This window comes from Pagrus pagrus (genome assembly GCF_965226575.1).
Source record: "Pagrus pagrus genome assembly, chromosome: 17".
NCBI classification, from domain to species: domain Eukaryota; kingdom Metazoa; phylum Chordata; class Actinopteri; order Spariformes; family Sparidae; genus Pagrus; species Pagrus pagrus.
In genome coordinates, this window is record NC_140201.1 from 8,129,584 (window position 1) to 8,155,995 (window position 26,412).

Here is a 26,412-nt window from a genome sequence, read left to right on the forward strand (position 1 = left end):
CTCATTATTGCTCATGTGTCCAAACTTTTGGTTGGACAGCGAGCACTGTGGTTACGACTGACAATTAAGAGGAAATGCAAGGACAGTGCGAGAAGACTATGTAACAGCGGCACGATCAAAGAAGAGTCTTGACTGTCAGTCACAGATCAGCATCTGTATAATGTTAGCTAACATTAGCTGCTTTAACCTACTGGTCATACCAGACAAAATAAGGCTGGAACAGCAAATCAGCTGTGTGTGTGCCCGTGAATTCAACATGTCTTATTTCTTTTTTTGTATACTGAAATATTGATCCAATGGATTTTTTGCTCCTTAATCTGTATTAGGTTTACCGCTTATGACGTCATAATATTTTATTTGTGAGACAAAGAAGGTTTCCTCCCTATAAGTCTTGTTTTCCCTCTGCAATGTTGTCTTATTCCTGCAACAGAGGAATAATACCACTTGTTACACCTGCAAGTTTCCACTTTAAGATGAGCACCCTAAGGACCTGTAGATACGATTGAAAAACTGGACTCAGTCATAATTAAAACAGAAATTAAACAACAAGTTTGTGTTCTCATGCGCTTACAACTTAATATATTAGACCAAGTCTACCCCCTGCAAACACAACTCCACTTGTCTTTGCTTCTCGTACTTTCCAAAACTATGTAGCTGGAGGAAAGAATTCAAGCGGGCACACCCAGTTAAAAAACCTGGCAGATGGCAGTGACAGACAGCCTCGTGTTTCTTTGTCATTTGTCATCACGGCTCAACAAAAGATTCAAATACGATCACCGGAATGGCATCACCTCCATCTTCTCCATCAATGTCTGTCTGCATGATTGGTATCTTTGTGAAATGTGTGATGAGGGAGCACCTGGGTCATACTAAATCCAAGATTTATAAATGGTAAATGGTCTGCATTTATATAGCGCTTTTCCAGTCCTCTCGGACAGCTCAAAGCGCTTTACAACACATGCCACATTCACCCATTCACACACACATTCATACACTGATGCCGGAGGCTGCCATGCAAGGCGCCAGCTGCTCATCAGAAGCAATTTGGGGCTCAGTATCTTGCTCAAGGATACTTTGACATGTAACTAGGGGGAGCCGGGATTCGAACCAGTGACCTTCCGATTACTAGACGACCCGCTCTACCTCCTGAGCTACAGCCGCTTATACTCATCTCAATCAAAACAATGTTTTGTCACAGCAATGACAGTGTAAAGAAATGTAGTCGTCTCCTTTGTCAGTTATGACTTGTACTTCGGCCCCTAATCCGACTCTCTCTCTGGCTGCGTAATGTTATTCACTATACATCTCTCATATACCGTACGCTAGGTGATACGTAGCAGCACATTGAAGGAACAGGAAGTCGCGTTAAGTTGTTTATTTTTTCCAAACACCTCCACCGCAGCATGATACCAGAGTTATGGATCGTGTTCTTCTAGTCTTCCATGTTTTTAAAGGGTGAGGCAGCTGTTAACGCTTGGAATGACGCTAGGGTGTCAACTCTTTTTATTGTTTACGTGTGCAAGTACTCATCAGCATGGTGGAATAGCCTCATTCCTACCACTGAAAGAAGGAGTGTGTGGAGGTTTCCTATGAACATTGTTAGGTATGTTTGGTATGTTTTTACAGTTTACATAATGTTTTAGAGGTATACTACGCAGGGATTTCCTTATAAACAATATATAGACCAGACAGAAGTCTGTGTGTGTCTGCTTTACCCCCTAACTCTTGTTATTTTGTTGTGTTCAGGATGTTTTATTGACGGCAGTGATACTGGAGAAAGATAGTTGATTGTTGAGTCACATTCCAGGTTGTCAAACAAATACCGATGCTTTAGGTTGGTGGCTCGCCAACCTAAAGCGTTGGTATTTGGCAGACTCAACAATCAACTTTCTCCAGAATTGCTTACAGAACCTATTGAATATCGTTATTATCAATCATCAATGAACAACTCCTGTATGGAGTCTGAGATGAAAGTTTCCCTCCCAATTCTTGATCACAACGTACACAATTTATTAAAGCAATACATTTATATATGCTTTTGTTGACAACTTGTGTTTATCTTCTTCCCTCCATCACTTTCTCCTCCTCTCAGAGCAAAGAGCTCAGCTACTCAGAGTTGGACCTCCGCAAGCCCAAAAAGTTTGCTACCTTTTCTTTTGGCCTTAGAAAGAGGAAGAAGAAAGATGAGGAGAATATGTCCAAGAGCACGTTTGGCCTTCATGGCCCAGGCATTGAAGAGCAGGATGAGGTAATCTCAATCCCATTTTTCCTTGCTTTTTTTGTATCTCTGGAAAATGTGGTGCATCAGCTGCCTATACAGTTATAGGATCATGTTGTTTTGTGTGTTTGTGCCTGTTGTTTATTATCATTATATTTATGTAATTGTCTGTATTATGCCGGGTGAAGCATTTGTTTTTCTGAAAAATACACCCAGGACAATCTTTCAAAAAGCTTGAAAGAAGGTTGTTTTATTGACACTCACAACTGCTTTGACTATTTTTCCAGAATCTTTAGAGACTAATTACCCATCTGTATGAAATGTTATTCCATCTGCTTCACCATGAAATTGTGTCTGTTGAATTAAATCTGTTTCCCAGGTTGTGACTCAAGTAAACGTGGTCGCCAGAAATCACATATATCCTTGAATTTACCTTTAAATTTGTCATTGAACTTCTTCTAGACTCTGGACATCGGTCAGATGAAGTTGGACCAGACCAACACGAAGAGGTTTAGTATGTCTCAACCAGAGCTTGACACCAGCGATACATTTGACATCCCTTCTCCTCCTCCTGTGGCCACGAACCAGTCAGAAGCGTATTTCACTCTGCTTAACCAATCGGAGTCATCTATCTCTATAAACAGCCAAACAGAAGCGAAGGAGCCGCGGACGAACCGCTCCCATCCTGTTGATGTACATCATGAACCAGCGAGAGCACCGATTGCTACCATTCCTGAGCTTCAGCTGGATGATCCAGTCTCATCAGAGATGATGAACATCCCTGTTTGTGATAACTCATCCAAAATACATCCTGAGTCATCTGCCTCCACAGCTCACACAGCGACCACCTCTGCATTTGATGACGAGAGTGTAGCTATCCCTCCAGTCAACCAGCCTGGAGTCGAGCTTGAAACCTCAGATCTCAAAGCAGCGCTCGTTGACTCGGCGCGCAACGTAGAGAGTGACAATGACATCTTCCAGCAGTCTGATACAAAAACAGACACCTCTGGAGAATCCACTGGAGTTACAGTATCAAATTATCAGCCTCCCGACGATAAACCCTCCATGGCAAGTGTCGACGCCCAAATGGATGCCACTATTACAGAGTCAACCCCCGTTCCTCACGCTGACAACTCGGCTCTCAACACATCAGTTACTGACTCCACAAGTAACGGCCCGTTTGACAACGACATCCTCCGGCGGTCTGACACCAAAACCGACACCTCTCTCTCCACCGGAGTTACAATGTCAGATCATCAACCTGATGCCCCCGACACAGCAGACAGTACGGCTCCAAATGATAAACCCTCTCTGAAAAGTGTTGACTCCAAAACTATTACGGAGTCAAGCCCTCGTCCTCCCACTGGCAACTCGGCGCTCAATGCAGATTCTGCTTCATTCCCTCAAGAAGTCTCAATTTCTCGCACTGAGAGATCTCTTCCCGAAACCGCCGAGAGTGTCACCACAACATCGGCTGTTGGCGGTGAAAAGAGTGCTCATCCTGTCGATCAAGGACATGTATATGGGGAGCTGTATGAGTCACTTTTCCCCCAAAATTTTACCTCAGAAGTCATATCGTCCCTCTTAAACCCTCCACCTCAAGTCCATTCAGAGATTAGACACCTCGACACCAAATCAGAACCTGTCATGATTAAAACTCGTAACGAATGTCACACGGAAACTAATGTGACATACTCTCGCCTGTCGACCTCACCTACATTTGACTCAACTGCTCGCAGAATGGATAATGCTGTTGGTGGTTACACAAACATAGATTCAGCCGACAGTGAGAGAATTTCTCCTAGTGAGAGCTCCAGGTTTACTTCTGACAAAACCTCCACTGCTTTTGTGCCTCATGAAGACCTAGATACCCACCACAGATATCTACCCTCCTCTCTTCTTTCAGGATCTAAACCAGCTGACAACAATACCACCCTTTACTCAGAGCTGACCCACCCTCCTTCAGAGGTTAAATCAGGCAGTTTCAGAGACACTGTCAAGTCAGTCCCTCTGATTCAAAGCTCTGCCCCTCCTGTTTCCGACTATGTAACACCCCAGGGGACAGATACTCAGATTACCGACACCGTACGTAGAGTGATCCTTGTCAAAGAGTCAGTCACAGACGAAGCAGGCGCTGATACTGGCTCTCTTTTTCCTGTGCCTGATAAAATGAGTGCAGCGGAGGACCTCGAGACAAAACTTGAAATAGCAGCTCCTCCTGCACGGATGGACGGGCTTGACGGGCCTTTAAGTCCGACATATCTGAGCGTAGGATCAGATGATGGCAGCGCCATGGAGATCTACTACAGCGCTGAAGAGGACAATGCAGACAGCGGGGAAGAAGAGATGTACAAGGTGGATAAAAGAGAAGACCTGTGCGTGGCAGACAGGGTGAAAGAGGCCATCGGGCTGCGCGAGGAGTTTCCGCAGCAGGGGGAGGATACAGGAATGAGGCTAAGCGAGAGAGACGAGGAAGAAACGAGGATGTTAACAGTGCAGAGTGAGGGGGGCAAAATGGACCCGGAGGAAAAGATGGACGTCTATAGCCTAACTGAGATGCAGCAAGAACTGAGAGGTCAGACTTCCTCACAAGCTCAAGTGCAAGAAACTGGATTATCTGAGTTTCTCGTAGGCAATGACGCAGAGAGTCAGGTGAAAGAAGCGGCAACCAAAGTGTTTCTACAGGTGAAAGGAGAGGGGCAAGAGGAGAGAGAGGAGGAGTTACTGGCCACACCGGTTCAGCAGGTGAATAAACTGATGGTATGTGAGGTTGCTCCACCCTCCAGTGAGCCGCGAGGGCAGGGGGAGGGCTCGGAGGGAAACTGGACCAATGAGCTGGAAACAAAAGACCACCGTGATAGAGAGAAACTATACCCGAGCCAGGAGATACAATACCTGGCTTACAAAGACATCAGTCCTACACGTATGCATACTGCATCCAGCAACACAAGAGAGGTAGACATGATCACACCCAGAGTTGAAGGTGAAGGGAGCAAAGCAAGCACAATAACCAGCAATGCCACAACGAGTCCAGGTCAAGATTCCTGTGGTGGAGTCACGGGTGCTTTGACATGCAGCACTGAGCTGCGATCAGATGCCACAGGGATTGAACACAATAGAGCTCCAGAGAGTAGTGAGTGGGTGGATACAATTACTCAGCCGATAGACGCAACCTGGACAGTTCAAGAACAGGTGGCAGTTGAGCTGTCAGCCCCGGAGAAAGACGCACGCCGTCCTGATACCGAAGCTGCAGATACGCTCTCAGAGAGATACGAGCATCCGACAGAGCCCCAACTCGACCCGCATCAGCGGTAAGTGGAGAGTCCTGTTTTCTGTCAGTCACATTTTTTGTTTGTTGCTTTTCCTCATCTCTGTGTGTAATTGATAGTTTGCTATCAGTACATTCCAGGGTTAGGGAGTAATGCGGGAAAGTGCAACACGTGAAAGTTATTTTGACTTGAGAGTGCTGTCATTGAGGAAATTGCAGCTGTGTAGCTCCTGTGCTGGTATTTTCAACATGTAGCCCGTGGGGGACGTTAGACACTTCAATTAGCCTCGATGTTGTCGTTAATGTAGAGTGGTAATCTGGTACAGCCAAGATGACTGACTCTGACTTTCTCACCTTACCGTGTTGTAACCCGATAAGGGCCTGAAATGTGCGATGGATAAACATTTCCCCTGATAAAGAATTCAGCACCGGACAGGCTGCCCTGTTTACCAACATAGCTGCCTACATACCTGTGTAGTTCTGAGCACACCCTGTTGTAGCGCATGTTGATTGATTTAACTTGTCATGACTGGGTGTCCTGAGCTGTTGCTGTCACATAAACTCAACTAGGTATGTGCACAGATAACGTCGTGATCCACTTATAGTGTAAGGAAGTAGACGACAACACCCAGACTCTACAGCACAGCCGTAATAGGTGATGGTTGTGGTTACACCGGGTTTCAACTAAATAAAAACTGGAGCAAGTCGACGATATCGGGCACGTACGATGCTCTGCACTTGTTGAACCCTCAGCTATCACTGATCAGTCAGCACAGTATGAAGTGCAGTATTGATTTCTGGGGGTGTAACAATACAGTTAGTGAACAGTCTAGTACAATGAACAATACATACTTTGGATTTACATTTTCAAACACTCAACAATTAGAGTTTTAACTTATTTTCAGCTTAGCTTTATCTGTCATGTATTTCTTCATCAATGTGAGATTATGACAAACAGTGACAAATGCGCATCACAAGTTCTCTGAGCTTCTCTCATGTTGCGTCTTCTGTCTGAACATCAGTTGAACATTCAAAGATATTCATTTAACAATAATCTAAAACAGAGGAAAGCAGCATTGTCGATTGACTTATTGATTAACCAATGAATTGTTTCAGCTCTTATTACAGTGTGGATAGATATACCACTCCCATATCACCCTCACTCAAGCTCTGAGGTCCAGATGCTCTGCTTTGTTTGCATTTTGGTGACATTATGTTTCAGCTGCAAACAGATGGCAAGAAAATAAATAGATAATTGTACAGGACTGTTCGAGAGTTTTGTTTGGATGTTTTTTTACCATGAAAAATATCTATCCTAGGACCTGCTGTGTGGTTCACGTGCCATGCTTATTGTTTCAGTGTGTATCACAGAGCCACACAATACTAACGTGTGCCATCGCTGCAGGAAGTGCTTACAGTGTGGCACTGGGTCTGGGGCCAGATGGCTCATTTGCATATAAACATATGGGATGGTATGTCACGCAGTAATGTTTTGGTATTGCAGCAGTTCCATCTGAAGCTGGCCTTTGTCCAAGGATTTATATTAATAAAGGGACAGATGAGGCTGAAGGTGATCTCACGAGGAAGAACAGTAGAGACGTTGTTGGAAAGGAAAGTTGCTCTCTTTCAACAGGGTTAGGGTTAACTTTGCATAACAGTAATGGTGCATCTGGTGTTAAAATCATTTAAATATTGATTGCTGGTGTCAGTTTTGTACAGTATAATCAGTGTGTTTCCTTATTTATTCAAAGTATCACAGCTTAGGTGTAATGTGCTGCACCAGACAGTATATTGTTTTGCATTTTTAACACCACAAGATGGCAGCAAAGACATGTTTTCGGATGGAGTGGAAGTCACCGGCGGATCCTGTTACCACACATAGAAACAGGAGATTGTGTAGACCTCAGATGGGGAAGAACAACTCAAACAACCCTCCTCTGTGACAATAGACAGAAAGTAAACACACAAATTAGAATGAAGTATCGAATGAAGTTAGTTGTTTTAGTTGTTAAATGTTTTTTTTATAACAGCAAATCATCTTTCTGTTGTTGTTAAAGCGGAAATATCACATTTTGCGAGAGGCTGAGTGAAGGCGGGGGGCTGAAACGTAACAGTTGGGAATGAATGTCAACAAAGAAGAAGTTGTTTTGGAGCGGAGGGTTTTGTGCGTGCTTCTGTTTCATCATTTTCATAGATTCTTTTTTTACATAATCTGCCAACGAACAAGCTGTTTCCTCCTACGCTTAAAACAACACCAGTGATCAGGCATGCTGATGCTTACTGAAAGATGAGGCATTCAGCCAGCCCCACCTGTCTGACCGGCTTCTTCTGTATTGCTGTCATGAGCGGTAATATGTGTTTAAAATCTAGTTTTCCTTTTTGCCGAAAACATGGTTGTAACATCTGCCACATCATTAAGGCTTGTTTTGTTTTTTCCATGATGAATTTATTAAGTGTAAAACACTAAATCTAGTCTCATTTTTAGCGGTTTCATCAAAATCTGAACTGTGACAGGCGACATGTTGTTGGTAGGATTAGATCTGAAGCCAGTTAAGCCACTTGTTGGTCTTAGTCAGACAATCGCCTCTGAGCTTTGTCCCTTTTGTTTTTCTTTCATGTGTGACTGACTGGCTGTTGTTTGACAGCTTTACTTGTGAGACGAGTGGAATGAGCGACTTTATCTGCTGTAAATCACCTGTCAGCAGAGCATGTGGGAGGACCACGTCTTGACCTGACAGTAGTCATCTTCCTGAAATCCTGCCTCTTCACAGCTTTATCATGCCAAGATCTGGGACGACTTGAAGGTGTAATGTCGTGATCATCCTGGCAAAAATATATGCTATTCACGATATTATTCTGGTAATCATGAAAATATGCCTAAAACTCTCATATTGGCACTAAAATATCGGACTGTAAGTTATCGCGCCAGACAGCCTTTTCAAGTCACGGACATGAGGATATTCACGATTATCCGGGTAATGGAAAATCGTCACGATCAACTCATCCCAAGTGTTTCTATCCCGATCCAAGATAACTGCTTATATCTTCCCGTCCCTTATTCCATTCATTCAGACGTTGCAGTGAAAACACCAGTCCTCACATGCATTCCCAGTAAAGGCAGTGTCTTAAGGCTGCTGACCGCAATTGTTGCTAAAAAACACACACAGTGGCCCTGTGGTGAAAAGTTGAAACAGAATCAACTTCTAGAGAAACGCAACCCAGCGTCACGCTGTGGTGAACAATCACATAAGCAGCCAATCAGACGGGCGGATCAGCAGTATTGTTCTCGCTAAATGTATTAAAGGACAAATATATCCGCATACTGTAATACTTTTAATCGAAGGTTTTTATGTTTTCTCATAAGCAATCGTTGACGTGACACGTTTGGCGTGTGTGTAAGACCGATAGCGACACATGCACAAGCATTCAGAGGTCCGCTAAGTTGCTTTGAGAAACCCTAAACAACATTCTGCTGCCAGGAGATTACACCAGCGAGGGTGGAGAAATACGCTGCAAACGTGTTGCAGATGGAGAAAGGAGCCTCTTTGGAAAGGTCGTTGCTCCCAAGCTGGGAGCAAGAAACCAGACCAGACGGAGTTCACTGACCAAAAGATCGGTCTGAATACAGCCTTCAGCCAAGAATCTGTCCAGGTCACTTCTGTAGAGGCTCTGCAGTTTTGTTTTAATGTCTCTAATCAGACCAACAAAATATTCCAGTCTTTTCTTTTGAGTTGTCTTTCAGCAGTCAGTCAGACAAACCCTCTTTCTGCCACTTTCTCCCGAGCCTCCTCCTGCACTGTCATTTAGGTCAACCAACTCTGAGTGGGTAATTTGCTTCCCAGGACCTGCTGTGTGGTTCATGTGCTATGCTTGCAATTTGCATTTTCTTGGGCACTTGGGCGTATCAAAGAGCAGCATCACTGCAGGAAATCTTTATGAGTTTTGCAAGACGTACTCATAAGTTAATGACCCCTTATAGCTCCGTAACATGTCCCGAAACCTGTAGCACTGCATCTCTCGATGGCTCATTTGCCTACTGACATAAATATGTGGCACAGTTATGTTTTGCTATTGCAGCATTTGCATCTGACGTTGGCCGTTGACCAAGAATTTTAATTAACAGGAGCAGATAAGGTTGAAGGTGATCTCACTTGGATAACCAGTAAAGAAGTTAGAGGTTGACGAACTTCTGGCAGCTAAACACAATAGCTTCGGCCGGGGTTTAGTTGTGACGACCAGCGAGAGAGGCGACTCATCATTAGAAAGCCACAATGGCAGCTTCTCAAGAGGTTAAGACATCAGTTTTATAAGAACTGGCGAGTATTTCGTCGTGGAGAGGGAAGCTAAGAACAAGCTATTTACCATCGTGCTCTGCTGGTAGTGCTCTCCTCCTGTTGATTTATGGTCATCACCTGCCAAGTAGTTTCTGAAAGTGTCCGCCCTTTTCCACACAGTTTCTTGCAGCGCCTTTTCATGGTTCTGTGTGTAACAAACCATCGTCTTTGGGTTACCTGTCGCCCACATTACCCAGCTCGGTCTGAGATTGAGTTTGATATGCTGGTAGCAGCTAATGTAGCCACATGCTGCTAGACTCAAGCAGAGATGACAAGTGGCCTACAAAGAACTGGTAAACTCCACTGGTCTTTCTAACTACACACATGAAATTCTTTTCATTTTCAAAGTTGTAGTAATAAACTGCGTTTCCACAGAAATACTTCCGGTATAGTACCCTTTGAACCCTATGTAACCCCTGGTAACTGTACCTGCTGTATGATTATGGCCGATCCGACTGGTCTGCAGTGTTTTAATTCCAACCTTTAGAATCGGATCAGTGTGCTAGGTACCTCAACAGAAGGGTAACAAAAAACAGTACGGTACCAAACTGTTTTTTTGGTGCCAACTGTTGACAGTGGAAATGAAAAAGCAACCGCTTTAAGGTGTAACAAACTGAACTGAACCAATTTATCCGGTTTTGCCCAGCTTCCTCTGGAGCCACCGCAGGCTTTTTATTTCACTCACTTAAACAGACGTTGATGTGCCAAACTTCAAAGGTGAAGTAGACAATTCTGATTGTTTAGTCTCATTTCTAAGTTGTTAAATACCACAACACTTTGGGTTGGTACTCTGATTGAGCCACCGGGAAGGCAGCCAACCCAAAGCGTCAGAGTTTTACGACATCGGGGTGAGACTCAACCATCAACCGTTTTTCTCTAGAAAAAAATTCTGCACCTTCAGCGTTAAGCATTAACACAAGTTCAATGCTAATGCTTCATCTTATGAAGGCCATGTAGTAACAACTGGACTCAACATGATTTTCAGGTTTGCAGTTAACTTTTAACCCAGTGATTGACGGCGTGTAAACTACACCTCTGAGCTCAGTAGAGCTGCAGGGCTGGTTGCCGTTTGACAGCCGGACAGATGGTTGTTCATGTAGCAATCCAAACAATCACGAGTCACACTACTGTACACTGGGTAATCCCCCTGTAGACATGAAGAGAGACGAAAAGTAAACTAACAAACTCTTTTAGCTTTCTTGGAGAGAAGGGAGGCTAAAAAAGAAAAACATGCACTCTTCACCCACTCATAGATTTTTATGTATTTTTAGAAAGACAGATCTGACAAGATGTTTCCATCCTGTTATTGTGGCAGGTATCACATGTTGGCCTCCGGAGAGTTGCGTGCGTTCTGCTTGAGTTCATCAGTATTTGCAAAGAGCTCTTACTGATTGGCATTATTTCAAAATCAATGTTGATAAAGGCTCCACCCTTGATTATCTGATTCCAGTCGAGTGCTTCCACTCTGGTCTGTGTTTCCATGTGTTTTCTGTAAAGAGTAAAATATCCTTAACATCCATTAGATAGAACCTTGTGTGTGCACATGGTTGTCATTCTCAGCCCTGGGTGCCTCAACAGGAACCATCCAAAACAAAAGGCATGTTTCACAGTTTCCTTTGGTGTAAGGTATGTTGTCCACATTCCAACATATCTTTTTGTCACCAAAGGCGGAAGAGCAACATTAAAAATGTTACTCAGTATGAAATTAACAGTATTTGCTGTGAAGATGAGTTAAAGATTTGCATGGAGGCAGGTCTTTGAGAGTTTCATAACAAACGGGAGCTACAAATTATAGCATGCTCATATGTAATTACATGGGTCGTTTGCCTTTTATGTGCAACGTTAACATTCCCCAAATGTGGTGTCACTCCATGTACTAGTACATACAGACGTGAGGTCCCTGTAGACGCTGGTACATGTACTAACACATGTTTTTGCATTGATTCTGATTCCCAGGTGTGTATTTATAGAAGTAGTTCTCAAACTTTTTCTGTCAGAAGCCAAAAAAAGTTCACACTACCCACCCCACAATTGTTACAAATCATTAACAGTGATAGGGAAAGCTGCTAAAAGTTTGCAGTAACAGCAGCAAAATCTTAATTAATTCCTCTAAATAAATTATATTAATTTAATTTTAGTGTCACCCCTTTATATCCCCTTGTCATCCATCCCCCCCCCCTTCAGTTTGAGAACCACTGATTATCACAGAACGTCCCAGCACCTGCAACTTGATGCACTGATGTACCATATGTGCCTCGCAATCAATCTTTCTGTCTGTGTCCTCCAGTCTAATTGTGTCAGAAGTGTTATAATTTGCATGCTGCCTTGAAGTCTTGGATGAGGTTTGGGATCGCTGCCAAAATGTACAGGTGTGGTTCTGTCACTGGAACAGCAATGTACTCACAATGTCCCAGGAGGACGTGGAGGATAGAGGGAATCATTCTTGCGTCACGTGTTGATTTGAGATTTGAGAAAGAGATACCAGTTGAAAACAATGTTGTTTTTTTTATGTGACTCGCCTCAGTTGTTGTCGCACGTTCATAACAAAGACCTCACTATGCAAATGCTTGCTGAATTTCTCTTGCCTTAAGTCAACCTCGAGGGCTACATACTCGACAGGCTGCTCCACCTTCATTGGTGGAGGTTACTGGGGCTGTATGCAACGTGACATGAATGCCTGCAGACACAACTCAGGGCCAGCTGAGGAGTACCGACTGCTTAAATCATTGGTTCTCAACTTGGTTCTCGTGTCCACCCCCAAGGGGAGTTAATTTCCAGGGGTTGCCAGATGGTTGTAGGGGAAAAAAATAAAATAACATATTTTAGACAGGTTCATTGAGTGTGTTTGCGAGAGTCAGAGCGTGTGTGAACATGAGTTCTGATTGGACATAAAACACCCCCCACAGTGCTGTATTCAAATACAACATTATCAAGGTATCAGATATTTAAGCAGTAAACTAAAAACATTTCGGATCAATGTATTAACAATACAGACGTTTACAGAGCATTTACATTTTTGTTATTAGAAGCACAATAACAGGTTTCATCAAAATGTATGATCTGCTAGATTGATTAAATGTATATAAATAGTGTATTTATTTCTTTGTGTCCCCCGCACGTCATAAACCGAAGCTATATCTCCGTGGGTGGTCAGATATTAAGATAGCTGCCAGCTGCCTTTCGGCTCAAAAGTACCTAATTAAGCCTAAAATCTAAAGGTAAATATACTGTGGTTTGGGGTTTAGTGGCCGATTGTCATGTAGAAACTAACCACTGTGTTAATCTTATTGTAAATACTGTCTCTACTCATCATCTTTTAGCTCGATCTGCAGAAGCAGTAGTTTGAGAGTGACTCATCCTTTGGTCGGTGTGTTTCTGTTCAGGTCCACTGATACTCAAATCTTTTGCAGCGATGCTTACAAGTCCCCAACACCAGCATCTATGACTGCACATTTTTTGCTGTAACGTCTAGTTGTGACCTTTTTGGCACATGCCTTTAAGTAATTCACAAAGGCAATTTAATTCTCATGACCTTTGAATAATCCACCCCGGGCATACGCTCATCTGTTTCACCTGTTTGATGACGGTGAGTCACCGTGCCCGTTCTTCGCGCAGTTTCACAAGCTTTTCACCTTTACTGGTAGTCGCCCACACAGTCAACCTTTTAATTAAATTGATTTTTAATCTTACCCCTCCTTGAAAGGTTCTTGCTACGCAGACTGTGAAGTTCAAGACCTATGACAGGTGAATGACTCCACTGACGGAGGATCAGCTGAAACTACTGCTTGACTTCTTTCAGCTTCTTGACGTCCAACTTAATGCTTAGTTTTGTGCGGCACACAATACTTGCGGAGACGATTACGCTGTTTTTTTTTTATTGCCTAGCCTGCATTAGCTTGTCAGACACCACAAAAACAGGGTTGCCAATCTTCATTACCTACACAAACAACACGGTTTTTAAGGGTTTCATGTATAGGTTTAAATGATTATAATTCCAGCTTGTCTTTGGTGAAGGCTTTGAAGAAAAAGGTGTGCGGATGTAAGAATGTCAAAGCTTTTGACACCATGTTTACGGTGTACAAATATTTCAAGCGTTTGTCTCAGCATTTGATAATAATTTCGAAGTTGTCGTTCTGCGACAGAGAAGAAAATGAGACTTATTTGAATCAAACACACCAGTTTAATGGAGCAGCTAAAGATGTTTTGCTGCTGGATAAGCATAATTCAGGAATTCCAGTAATTTAGTGTTTCACTTTCATAAAGTTTTGGGAGTCTTGTGGGAGGCAGATTAAATAAAGAAACCATTGCAGCAGCAGATGCTAAGATATCCAGACTACTGGTTGCTAGTATTGGTCAAACTCCAAAAACACAAGGTACCACAATTCCCATAATTCATCTGGATAGTGTCCATAATTTAACAGTTTATGTTTTCAACAATTTAGTTTATCGCAATTTCTTGTTGTGTGTGCTGTGATTTAAATGGGAAAAAACTGTATTTCAACCTGTTCAAGTGTTAAGAAATTAAATTAAAATGCATCATTGGGTGCACCTAAATTATGTGCTGGGGCACCTGATTAGGAGCAGCGGTGTAAAAAGCAAGTCTGCGTATTGTTCTAAACTCGTGCCTGTTTAAGAGATCTCTAATTGTTAGAGTCATTATACGTCAGAAATTAGTCAAGCAGCTGCTGTAATTATGAAGTCTTTATAAACTGTGTTTGGCACTGCATCCAAGGTGAGATCCTCAAAGTTGCTTTGCATATTTTGCATTTCGGCATTGCGTGACATACCACGCCCCGGAGGCACTGCAGCCCTTGACACACTGTGAACCAATGATCAAATCAGCCTCTCTGTCCGTCTCTGTCCTTCTATTTTGTCATCTGTTGCCCTTTTTTTTTCTTTCTCTCTGTGTTCATCCAGGTCCCCGGCAGCTACACAAGTCTTTGCTTCAGAAAATCAGCCGACTGAAGCCGACCAGGAAGCGGCTGACAAAATGAATTCAGGCTACAGCAGCCTGAGCACCAAACTGACTATAAAGAGCACATCTCCCTCGCAAGAGGATGAATCCAAACGCTTCCGTAAATTGTCTCTGATCAGTGAGGGTGGCACCACTGAGGCTGGCCAGGATACAGTGGAGTCGAGTGAAACAAGCACCACTGAGACTGAAGTAAACGGAGCAGATTTAAACTCAGAGTACAGATGGAAGAATAGATTCAAGTGGGTTTCTCAGAATAGACCATACAGCCCAGAGGATTCCTCTTTTACTGATTCTCTGAGTTACACAGTGTCTGACACCTACTCCAGTCCCTCCCCCCTGTCCTCCTCTGCTCTCCCCGAGGCTACAGCGTACAAATATGTTAGCACCACCTATTCCTCCGCCTCCTCCACCTCCCCAGAGGAACACATTACCCCTGACAACAGGCTGAATGACAGGGCCAAAGTTTATCTGAGCGGTGAGGGCGAGCCAGCAGGGGAGTGGAGACATGAGTGGAGGAGAAGCTTAGAGGAGCAGGAGGAGCCTGCTGTACCTGCAGGTGAAAGAGAGCGACTGAGAGAGGCTGAGCCAGAGAGGATAAAGTCACTGTGGGACTCACCACAGCTCCTTGTCTCCGGCCTCTCCTCAGCACAGCAAAGCAGTTACGACGCCACAGACAGCTACAAGGGGCAGGACGACTACGACCCATCCCGTTTTACTGGAGTGTTCCAGGCCACGCGCGTGGAGCTGGTCTCCGAGCCTGCAGCTCCCCCCTCCACTCCCCCTGCCTCCCCCGACACAGAGTCCCCCAGCCAGTTCGAAATGGATAGTCTGGTGGACACCCTGAAAAGCATGGGACCTACCCTGAAGCCCAGACAGACGCTCATGCGTGCGCCAGCTCCGACCCTCATCTCCTCCCTGCCACCGATCGTCGAGGATGCTGCCAGCCCTATCACCTCAGACGTCACTGATTCTGTCACCGGCAACCTTAAAGCCCTCAACGGACTTCACGCTCTGCCTACTCTGCCAACGCTGCCTGCTGACCTGGGATTAAAGAGGAGCACCGCCAGAGACACACGTTCACCACTGGAGCTGATGAAGCAGAGCCAGCAGGTATTGTTACATTCAGAAAACACTCTGTATATGTAGTGTACATTAACTAAATAACTGTACATTATTATTATTATTATTATTATTATTATTAAATTACATTTTTCTGGTTCTTTAAGTTCCATGGCTCTTAAAAAATATAATTCGACAAAGAGCGATGGAAACAAACAATACAGTGCAAACAAATTAATCAAGACGTACATGCAGCATGTCAGCTGAAGAGATGAAAACTTCCTCTTCTGTATCCCTGCATCTGCAAGTGTATTATAAACAGAGGAAAGATGGCAAATTGTTATCAGTTCACCACTTCCTGATTTATCAGCAACTGAAAAGACAATGGATGGTGTAAATCTGGGGGGACTTGGACCATATTTCAAGTTCAAACAACATATTTGATTAGCCGTTAGCATCTGGTAGACAACAACTAACTTTAGCATTTTAGTCTTTTTTGTCTTTTTAGTTGCTGATTGATCAGTTAGTGGCAACCTGGAGCACAGCAACAAAAGATTGTCCAAGCATTCGAGCTCTGTGACGTCAGAGGAAAATGGCCGCCGTGTGAACCTACTACCTAACAGTAATGGATGGAAACACGCATTGGCTTGAAATTTGCCCCACAGCGAACAAATTGTAAAAATTAATGTGATTTGGTCACAAATTGGTTGGAGTATTGTCTAGACCTGCTCAATTTGGAAAGTGTCGTGGGATGACTTTTGTTGTGAACAGAGATTGATTGATTGGTTGATTGATTGAAAAGATAGCTTTTTAAGGAACATGTTATCTTTCATTGCTACTTACAGAATGCGTTCAATCACCTGCAAGACCAGCAGCAACTTGGAACAAGAGGTCTTCCCTCGCCCCTCAGAGCATCTGCCACCAACAGTATCGTGATGAGAAGATCCTCTGACTCTTCACCTGATGAGTTATTGTCCCCAGTACATAATGGAAATGGAGTACTTCAGTCCCCCAACACTGGCTCTCGCCTAGATAACAGTGTCATCTTTGGAAGCTACAGGTCATCCTCCATAGATCAGACACATGACAGCAAACGTCAACTCTTCCGCAGCGGCTCGCTACCTGAAATAGGGCCAAGGGAGCCTGACCTGGGCTCTGCAACAGACCTAGCCTCATCCCGCTTTGACCGTTTCTCCTTCCTTTTGAACTCCACGTCCTCCGCGTCAGGCTCCTTGTCCGGGGCTGATGAATCTAATTCTCGTATGAGTCGCCCCCCACAGGTGGGCATCACCTCGCCAACCTCAAGCAACAGTCCCACCCGCCTCCTCAGCCCCACCGGCACCATAGACCTCCACAGGCCGTTCGCACCAGCGGACTCCCACCTGTCGATGTTTGGCCAGACACAGGGGCTTGGGATGGGGATGGGGATGGGGATGGGGATTGGGATGGGGATGGGGATGGGTGTAGGCAATGGAGGACTGGGCACTCCCATCCTGCAGCGCAGCTTCAGTAATGAGAACACCACGGGGGTCCAGCAGACTCCATTGTTCATCAGTGAGCAAGGAGGGTCTCAGTTCCAGAGCCAAGAACCTGAGAGGAACTTCACAATGAAATACAGAGCCTTCCCCGATGCTTACGTAAGTATTACCAGTATGTTCTTAGGCTCGTGTCCACATGGTGTTTGTTTCTGAGCACAAAATGGAAACAACAAAACTCAAATGTTCCCAATGTGAAAAAAAGCAAGCAACCAATCATATCTTAGATGGGTTATGACTGTGTTAGCTGATGTCAATCGAAACCAACGTGCAGCATTTTTTTCTCCCACCGCACCATCAACACAGCGCTCCCAAGCTCTCTGCCAGCCCTTTTCTGCCTTGAAGAAATGCTATGTGGACACAGGCCCTTACTATGTCTTAATACTGCTTAGTTGACAAACACATTTCTAACACCGTAGATGATGAGTGACTTTATACGATAAAGTTCGATGAGCTGTAGCTGTAGATAAATGGAAATTTATAAGAAATCCTGTTTCTACTTTTTGGTGATGAGCTTGTACAACATATTTATGAGGTAGCAGGCCTCGGCTCATGAACAGACATGCACACACACGGTGTGCAAATAATGCAGGTGTTTCTGCACACTGAGGCAGAAGTTTAGTTGTGAAGAATGCAGTAGAAGAAGACGTCAAAAAAGATCATTCCAGTGTGTACATTTGCAGTCAGTGGAGGGTTGTGTGAGGCTTGAAATGGCACCTACGTCTAAGGTAACAACATCAGAAAGAAAATCCTCTACATATGTTTCAGCCTTTTGTACAATAAGTGTCTTTACTTAGTCTGTAGGTGGCTCTCAGATCTCTGTCCCCTCACTGCTGCACAAAAAGACAAACAAGAGGTCGGCTTACAATAGGTGAGAGAGATGACTTCACGTGGTTTGTTGTGCACACAAGAAAAGTCTTTTGTCGATGTGCATATGCCTTCACATACTGTAACATGTGCGGTTTATAGAGCTGCTTAGTTCAAATATTTGCAGAGCGCTCACTGTCATTAAAAGTCGAAGTGGCTGCACACGTTTCAAGTCAAACGTTCAGCATGCTGTAGTGTCAAAATGTAAAAAAACTACTTCCAAACCTCCACCTGCACCTCCACCTGTCAGGTACATGCTATTCCCACTGAGCATCACTAAATCACACGGATGAGGGTGTGTATCCAGCCTCGTCTACACACATGTACGCACTTGTTCTCACATGCAAGCATTCATGTGGGCTTAACCGATTTGGGCATGTCTTAAATGTATTTTTATTGGCACGAGAGGTTCACATGTGAAGGCGCACATACGCCCTCTCGCCCATCACGTCCTCTCGCTTTTTGTGCCCACACGCCAACTAATTCTGGACCACAGACACTTTTGTAGTTGTTCTTCCTCTTTTAGTAAAGGAACCACAAAATGTTGATCTCCCAGTCAGCCATTAACCATTATCTTTCAAATGCAAACAGCGCAGTGCGCCAGCAGTTAAGACACCACAGAACCGATCCCCGAGGGGAGGTTAGGATGTTGCGACAAGCAGTAAAACCAGAACTGTACCCTCCGTCTTTTAATGATTCTGCTCTCTGCAATATATCATTTGTTGATCATTTATCGCCACACGCAGGGATAGTGATAGTTATTTTGGTGCATGCAAGCACAAAAAGAGTGTCTGCTGGGTGCTGGAGGTGTAACTACTAGTTAGACTCCAGCTGTTCTGCGCAGTTTAAACACAAATGTTTGCACAGGATGTTTGTTCATGCTCAGACAATCCTCTGTGGTGATCAGTAGCATGGCTCCTGTTTTACAGGCCAACGACAGCTCATATTACTGACCGGGCCACTGAGACTGAGACTAACGTAGAATGATGAGTTTGGGCTTTTAAAAATCCACGTATGGAAATATTACTGCAGTAGCAACAGTTTTGAGACTTTTTCAGACAGTTTTAAACCGAAACTAGAGAGCCAGACAAGTGACGACATCACACTTGTGCTACAAATACATAAAGTTGCATCCCTACACAACCCGTGATTAGTTACCGGAAGCCACCTCGGCTGTGGTTTTGTTTTGATCTGCATGTCAGGTCATATGCAGAAAAACCAAGTGTAAGTGTAAGTGTCCATTTGAAGCCTCGAGTTTTGGCATTAGAGCTGTCGCTGTTTTGGTTTTTTGGAGCCAGCAGTTACCATATTTGGACTAGAGGGGAGGAGCCTGGGTGCAAAAGCATTGCTACACATGATTGACGTTGCTGTGGTAGCGACCCGTCAGTCACAACGCCCTATAATTTACTGTAAATGAACATCATGCTGTATTAAAGAGGGTTTTAAACAAATGATTGAGACCATAAACGCATCAGGAAACCGTTTACTGAGGTATTAAATCAAGTGAGAAGTGGGGTCATTTCCTCATAAGCTCATATACACTCAGACTTCTTTTTGAAACCAGTGGATTCACCCTGTAATATTGTGCTGAAATGTAAATGTTGACATTGTTTTGCAACCTCCACACACTAGATGTTTAGAAAAAGGTGCAAGAAACTACACAATCCTTATTTTTTTGCAGAATTTTATGTGTATCTTCATAAACTACTTTTTTGTTACTTCTTGTGCCAAGGCACCCAGACAATGAAAACAGTTTATTAGCGTCACGTTGTGACAAGGGAGATGTGTTTTAGAGCTCTATCCTGCTGACAGCTGACATAAAGGAGAATTGGAAGGGAATTTTGAACACGCTGCAGGGCTGATCGCTATCTGTTTGTCAAAGCATTAATAAGGTTACATGCTGTAATCTCTAACTATCAGTGGCACTTTCTCAGCCAGCCAGGTGGGCGTAAGGCTTCTCAATCATTTAATCCAAAACACTGAACACTTTCTTCTTCTCTGTTTTTTTTTTCCTTTTTCTTTTTCTCCCGTCTCCACCGGCCACCACACCCATCCCAGCTATCTGTCTGATCCTGCAGAGACAGGGCCACACCTCGTCCTTTTGTGTTCATCCTCGCATTTCTCTGCTTGTTTGTTTGATATTTGATGAAGTGGAGTTGACAGGGAGAAATTTAAAGGGGGGCAGGGTGAGAGACGATGGCAAATGCAGTTATCTGTTCTCTTCCAAGAGGTGGCATTTGTTGTATTCCTGTAAATAAAGCACATTTTTTTCTTTTTTTTCCCTTGAGTATGTGATTTGCCGAAACCACACATTCCATCTGTGGTAATTAATTTTATGGGAGAGCAGATCTTGTGCCCAGATTTCTGGGAGGGAAGGTACCAGGAGGGGAAAAGGTGTCAGTTGGAGTTTTAATTGATCATCAAGGCAGCAGTAAACACATCACTTCCCATTAATGATGTGGTTTTCTCACCTTTTTTTCAGCTGTGAAGTGAAGCCAAGAATGAAGTGCAGCTGCCGTACACAGACGTATACCTTCAGTGTTAAGCATGGAGAATGCTGCATCGAATTATTTTTATATTTGGGGAACCGCTACTTTTTTAGGCTCAAGCTAAACTATTAATCTTGTTCTTGAGTCCAACTGTCAAATTGCATTAGCTACAAGTGCCTTTACACGTAAAGTTAGCGTTAGCTCAAGGTGCCAGTGTGAGTCAGATTGTAAAACATTGTCAGGGGATGTAATTTCCTAGCAGTTTATGATTGATACCATTACATGTCCAACTATGCAGCTGTTACAGATAAATGTACCAACATGTTTGAACATCACGATAAATCTGAATATTAGGTAATGCCATTTTTACCATGCTCTGGGTAGTGAATGTTTCCATTGCGTAAGACCCTAATGGGATTGTCATGATTGTTCCAGGTATTGGTCATACCCTCAAGTATTAGTTATTGCTTGTAAAAATGTAGATTTTGGTAAAAAAAAATGCATGTAAATATTTAAAATAGTCGTAAGGAAAGGAAGGAAAACCTGTGAGACCGACTCAAGTGTCGCAGTCAGTCAGGTTATGATACCATGTCAGCTCTCGTCTCGCCTCAGCATTCGTCACACACCTGTTTTGATCAGGTTTTCCTGCCCAACAGCGTTCACATACAGTATGCCATACATATTACACGCTAGAGGAACTTAAATGTTGACTTTAGATTTTTATTGACTATGTAAAATGACAGCATGTCCCCATTCGTAGCATTGACTGCAGCATGTTGCGGGTGAAAGCAAATTAACAGCACGAAATAGACTTTAGTGTAGATCTGAATAAAACTTTAAAGTCGACCATGGTGGAAAATTGTATCTTGCACATTTGGCAGTTTATTAAAACATATGAACACAGCATATAGGAACAACACTTGACAATCCTCCTTGTCATTTAAATACCATACAAGTGAAAAAAGAGGTTTAATAACAATTGCAAGAAATCAACAGTTGGTAGGTAGGTCGAAGCCTTTTTTTGACGTGGCTCTATGGTGGGAAACTTCTTTGTTGTTGTTGTTGCTGAGGTATGATATGTCTTGTGAATAGTAATGAGTCACTTTATTTACTAGGTCAGTGCTGAAAAGGTACCAGGCAACCATTCAGCCCCCCGGCCTGCTCTCGCTGAAAGTGTAAAAAGGTGTTCGGTTACAGTTTAGAAATGTCCAAATGCTATTGTGTCCTAAATATTTAGCTAAACTTGGCCGAGATTGATTTTTTTTTTTTTCCGCTGAAAATGTATTCAACGAAAAAACAAATTAAATGAGAACAAGGACGGACGCTAACGAGAACGAGTTGAAACAGAAGCTTCTGTCGGAGGCCCCTCTTTGGTTGGTAACGTGAGCCGGATGATAACCTGTTTCCGACAGAGCTTCCAGAGAGCAGGGGCCAAGTGTTACCTGAGACCACGCACACAAAGACACACAAAGACACACACACACACACCAATCTCTATGATAAAAGTATATGCAAATTAAACGACACCGACCTGCCACCACATTCCCAGCTCCGCGAGTCAACATACCAAAATTCCAGCAGCATGCCAGCCGAGATTTAAAGACTTGGAAATGCATGGTATGCCATGCACGCCCACACACAGGTGAAACACTGGCTTAATTCATCACTGTCCAGTATTCAGACCGAGCTCTCAGGTGAGCTCATGTTGTTGTTATAAGTAGGGGGGTAGTACAGTAGGAGACATCAGGTTGAACAGGTGCAGGGAGGAATGTATTCCAACCCAGAAAGAGAAGCTCGTTTGTCACGAATGATGTCTTCTATCCTCGTTTCCGCTCCCTGACGCCCCCAGAACCTGTCGAACGGGCTGACATAAACATCCACCATGTTTGGATTGTCTGGCATGTGTTAAAGTCACCAGTTAGAGACTGGGCGTAATCTTAATGATTGCTGAGGCCGTTGCATCATTGCTTTCAGCATCAGTGATGATATGTTGGCTTTTGACGCTCATTGTCTGCACTGAGTTGCCTCAGGATGTCAGGAATAGTAAACAAAAGGAAAACACTCATAAATAGGATATATATTGAAAAGTTTGTTTTTGTCTTTGTCTACAGCTCACGAAAGAGAAGGAACATGGCAAGCTCAATCCTCGTCCTGGAAAGGTGAGTCTGCACATACCAAATACTCTCTTGAGCACATTCTAGCGACAAAGCTGAACGCTACTTTCCCTCATCAACTTCAACCTGGGACCAGGAAGTAATCCTCAAGGCTGTGTTATTTGTCTGTGGTATTTGCTGTGACACCGGTTAGATAAATAATGACCTAATTTTCTCGTGTTGACAAATGGGACAGACTGAAACAGTCATTCGAGGATGTGGGGAATAGAAAGGAGACAGAGGAACCAGTCGTGTTTACAATAACTTCCTGGCAGAAAAAAAAAAAACACTCCCTCACATAGCTTACATAGAATTTCATTTTCTTTTGTCAGGACGTCATTTCAAAGATTAAAGAAAATGACAGCTCGAGTTTACCTCTAAGTAGCACTTAGTTTGAGATGTAGCTGTTGGGTAGCAAAACAGTACATTAAATAAGTATAGCGGAAACATCAGGTCTTCAATCGTACAGTTATGGCTGAAACTAACGATTTTGCATACCTCAGCAATGCAAATGAACTGCCACCTGTCTACCCAGGAGTGACTGTTGTTAGCGTGACGTCAGTGATTCATTCTGTAGAGAGGACAAAGTCATTATACCCTGGTTAATTTTTAGAAGTGACCTGACCTGATTCTTTGATTGATTTTATATAGCTGGTAATAAGTCCTTGAACTAGATGCTAACACATAATGGAAATTTCTGTAAACATGCTAACGGAAATTAGCATTATGACCAAGACATTATCTCAACAAAATATCAATTTCACTTCACATGGTTAACATAAAAAAAACCCTCAAAAAACATTTTTTATTATATAAATGTTTTTATTTTCATGGCACTAGCTTGATGAGCATTTTTAGATTCAAGATTACCTTGACCGCAAGAGGATGAATCCTTAAAACTTTAAAGACTTGCCAAGCTAGCACTATTCCCATTAGCCTCAGCTGTACTTTCTGTGCATGCTAACACTCTAAACCGAAATGGTGCAAAGTCCTGTTATCTGCATCTCTGAGGGGCAGTGGGTAGCCCTCATATTTGCATATGGCATTGTTATTGTGAGCAGGTAAGCATGCTAATTTTAGCATTTAGCTCAAAACACCCCTGTTCCAAAGTGCACCGCTCGCATGGCTATAGACTCTTGTTCTGAACATTGGTTAGTACAGATTTTTTAAGCGGTAAAACACATACACACAATGTTGTTTGCAGTAACATTCAATTCTAAGTTGTTAATATTAAAATTATTCCACTGCAGCTTCATCAGTCACGCCTATTTAAAGGGTTATGGCATAAAACTAACTGTAGAGTAGTTTCATATAAGCAAACCGCAGAGAGCTGTTTGTTACGAGGCTTTCAGTGCGAGCCATTCATGTGGTCTGGCATTACGCAGTTATGCATTCATTCACAGAGCACCTGACTTGTTCACCTTAGGGGGAAGAGTCATCTGTAAAAGACGTTCCCTCTATTTTGTTTTTCTTTGGTTTAACACATGTTCTCCCATCAGGGCAATTTCATAATCTTTTTCATTAGGAGTGTCTGGTTTTTGTCCTGCACCAGAAAACCGTAGAAACCTCCGTGGAATGTCTGGCTGTGTTTGATGCCGTTTAACTGCATACCTGCTACTTGCGCCTATCCCAGGATGCGTTCGTTATTAGCTAAATGTCAGGCCTGCTCCTGCACGCAGCTGACGGGCGTACGGTTTCCCACTGAGATTGTCCATGAAAGATTCTGACTGCTGGAGGTGGAGCTGACATTTAGGTTGAGCTTCTTGGGTATTCTTCCACGCTGCAGGGCCTCAGACCTGACCGGACGAAACATGTCGGCACTCGGCGTGAAGCAGTTTATTTTGAGAAGCTTTTATTCAAATTCAGCCTGGAGTTTCAAAGAACCTTTCGGCTGATTTAAATATTGTTCCACGTGTTCAGTATATTTCATTTCCTTATATATATCTGCGCAAAATGTCACTCAGATTGATGCTGTAGTGCAACTCAACCGTCACGCTGCTGCTTCCTTCCTTGTACGACTCTTGTATCAGATGTTTTCAGGGGATTATCATGAAATTTAAGATTCAGGTTCACATATGAAACTTGAGATGATGCCACCGGATGATATTCTGTTCTTCTTTTCCCCCATAAACATATGTAGGATGTGTCAGCAGCACCAGTTTAACTCCTGCCTGCATTAATTCTTTTGTCATTACTGTAACTGTATCCAGGCTGCCATTGTATCCTTCTCCCTGTCCTCGTAAATGGCCTCTAATATTAAAATTGAGTTTCGAATCATTATATTTTATTTGATAAATGATTCTCAAGGTTTAAAACCTGATAATCTTTCTGCTTAAAGGTCCCATGTTGTAGAAAGTGAGATTTAAACTACTTAAGTTTGTGATGTCACAACTTTACAGTCCCCGCCTTCAGCCACGCCCCCAGCATGGCCGTAATTATAAAAACACCAGCAGACCTGATGCGTAAACTTGACGGTTGGTGCTTGCTCAGGCCTGTAAGAGATCACCAATCAGAGCAGACTGGGCTTTTTGGGAGGAGGGTCTTTAAGAGACAAGTACTAAAACAAAAGGTTCAGACAGTATTTTGAACATTAAAGCATGTAGACATCCAAAATAAAAGTATGAACCTGAAAATTAGCACAACGTTGGATCTTGAAGAACAACCTTCAGCTGCAAAGAAAATTTCTGCCCTGCCCTGTTCACAATTCATATTATTTATTGCATCTGTCCACGTTTTGCCCAGATGTACATCTTTGACCGCCCAGGGATGTGCGGCCAGAGGACCGAGGTGCGCGGCGATGTCATCGATGCCACGGCATGGGAGCTGGAGGAGACCATCTCCATCAGGGTCGTCAGAGGGGGGTGAGTGGTTAAACACGTGCACACATGCTCTAGGTTTACACGGTTTGCTACTCCAAATTTTCCCTTTAAAGCTACAGTACCAAGTGTGGAGTCCCTTTCTGATAGTGCGGCTTAAAACATGCACAGAATGAGTCTGCTCTACAGGCAAGTATGTCAAAAGCCAGGGGGCACTGAAGGCAAAAGCACCTTTAGATTTATGCCTCCACTTTGGGACAGCCTAAGGTGCCCCACCTGAGAATCTAAGGCCGCAAACTGGTTATTACAGGGTCAATATTTTGGCTGTATAGCTCAGGGCAAGACCCAGACATGCTTTAAAAGTGATTGAGGACATCTTTAAACTTCTTAATCAAACGGAGAAAGTGGAGAGTAGGCAGGATTGGGGTTATGTGTTGTCGTCTGTCTAGCTGCTGCATTATGAACTGGTTGGAGGCGAGAGTGACCTTTTGTTTAATGCCAGTGCAGCACGTAAACTTCACTCGTCTTTCTCCTTAATTATAGCAGTGAACACATCATCCTCATGCCATCACCACCTATTTGGCACTACATTAAACGCGAGGCATCAACTTAAAGGTTGATAGGATGACACCTTCCCGTCCTGTTTTTCTTCATCCGTGAGCGATGCAATAAAACCCGGGGTTATTACTTTTCTTCAA

At 43.4% G+C, this 26,412-nt stretch overlaps 1 protein-coding gene across 1 annotated transcript in view; it reads left to right on the forward strand.

Annotated features, from left to right (window-relative positions):
- Positions 1 to 26,412, forward strand: part of crybg2 (crystallin beta-gamma domain containing 2) — a 48,115-nt gene that overhangs the window by 13,200 nt on the left and 8,503 nt on the right. The window contains exons 3-8 of the mRNA XM_084378528.1: positions 2,093 to 2,248; positions 2,681 to 5,529; positions 14,738 to 15,905; positions 16,700 to 17,491; positions 22,857 to 22,904; positions 25,641 to 25,759. Coding sequence (XP_084234654.1) covers positions 2,093 to 2,248; positions 2,681 to 5,529; positions 14,738 to 15,905; positions 16,700 to 17,491; positions 22,857 to 22,904; positions 25,641 to 25,759 — 5,132 coding nt within the window. The remainder of the gene's footprint in view (positions 1 to 2,092; positions 2,249 to 2,680; positions 5,530 to 14,737; positions 15,906 to 16,699; positions 17,492 to 22,856; positions 22,905 to 25,640; positions 25,760 to 26,412) is intronic.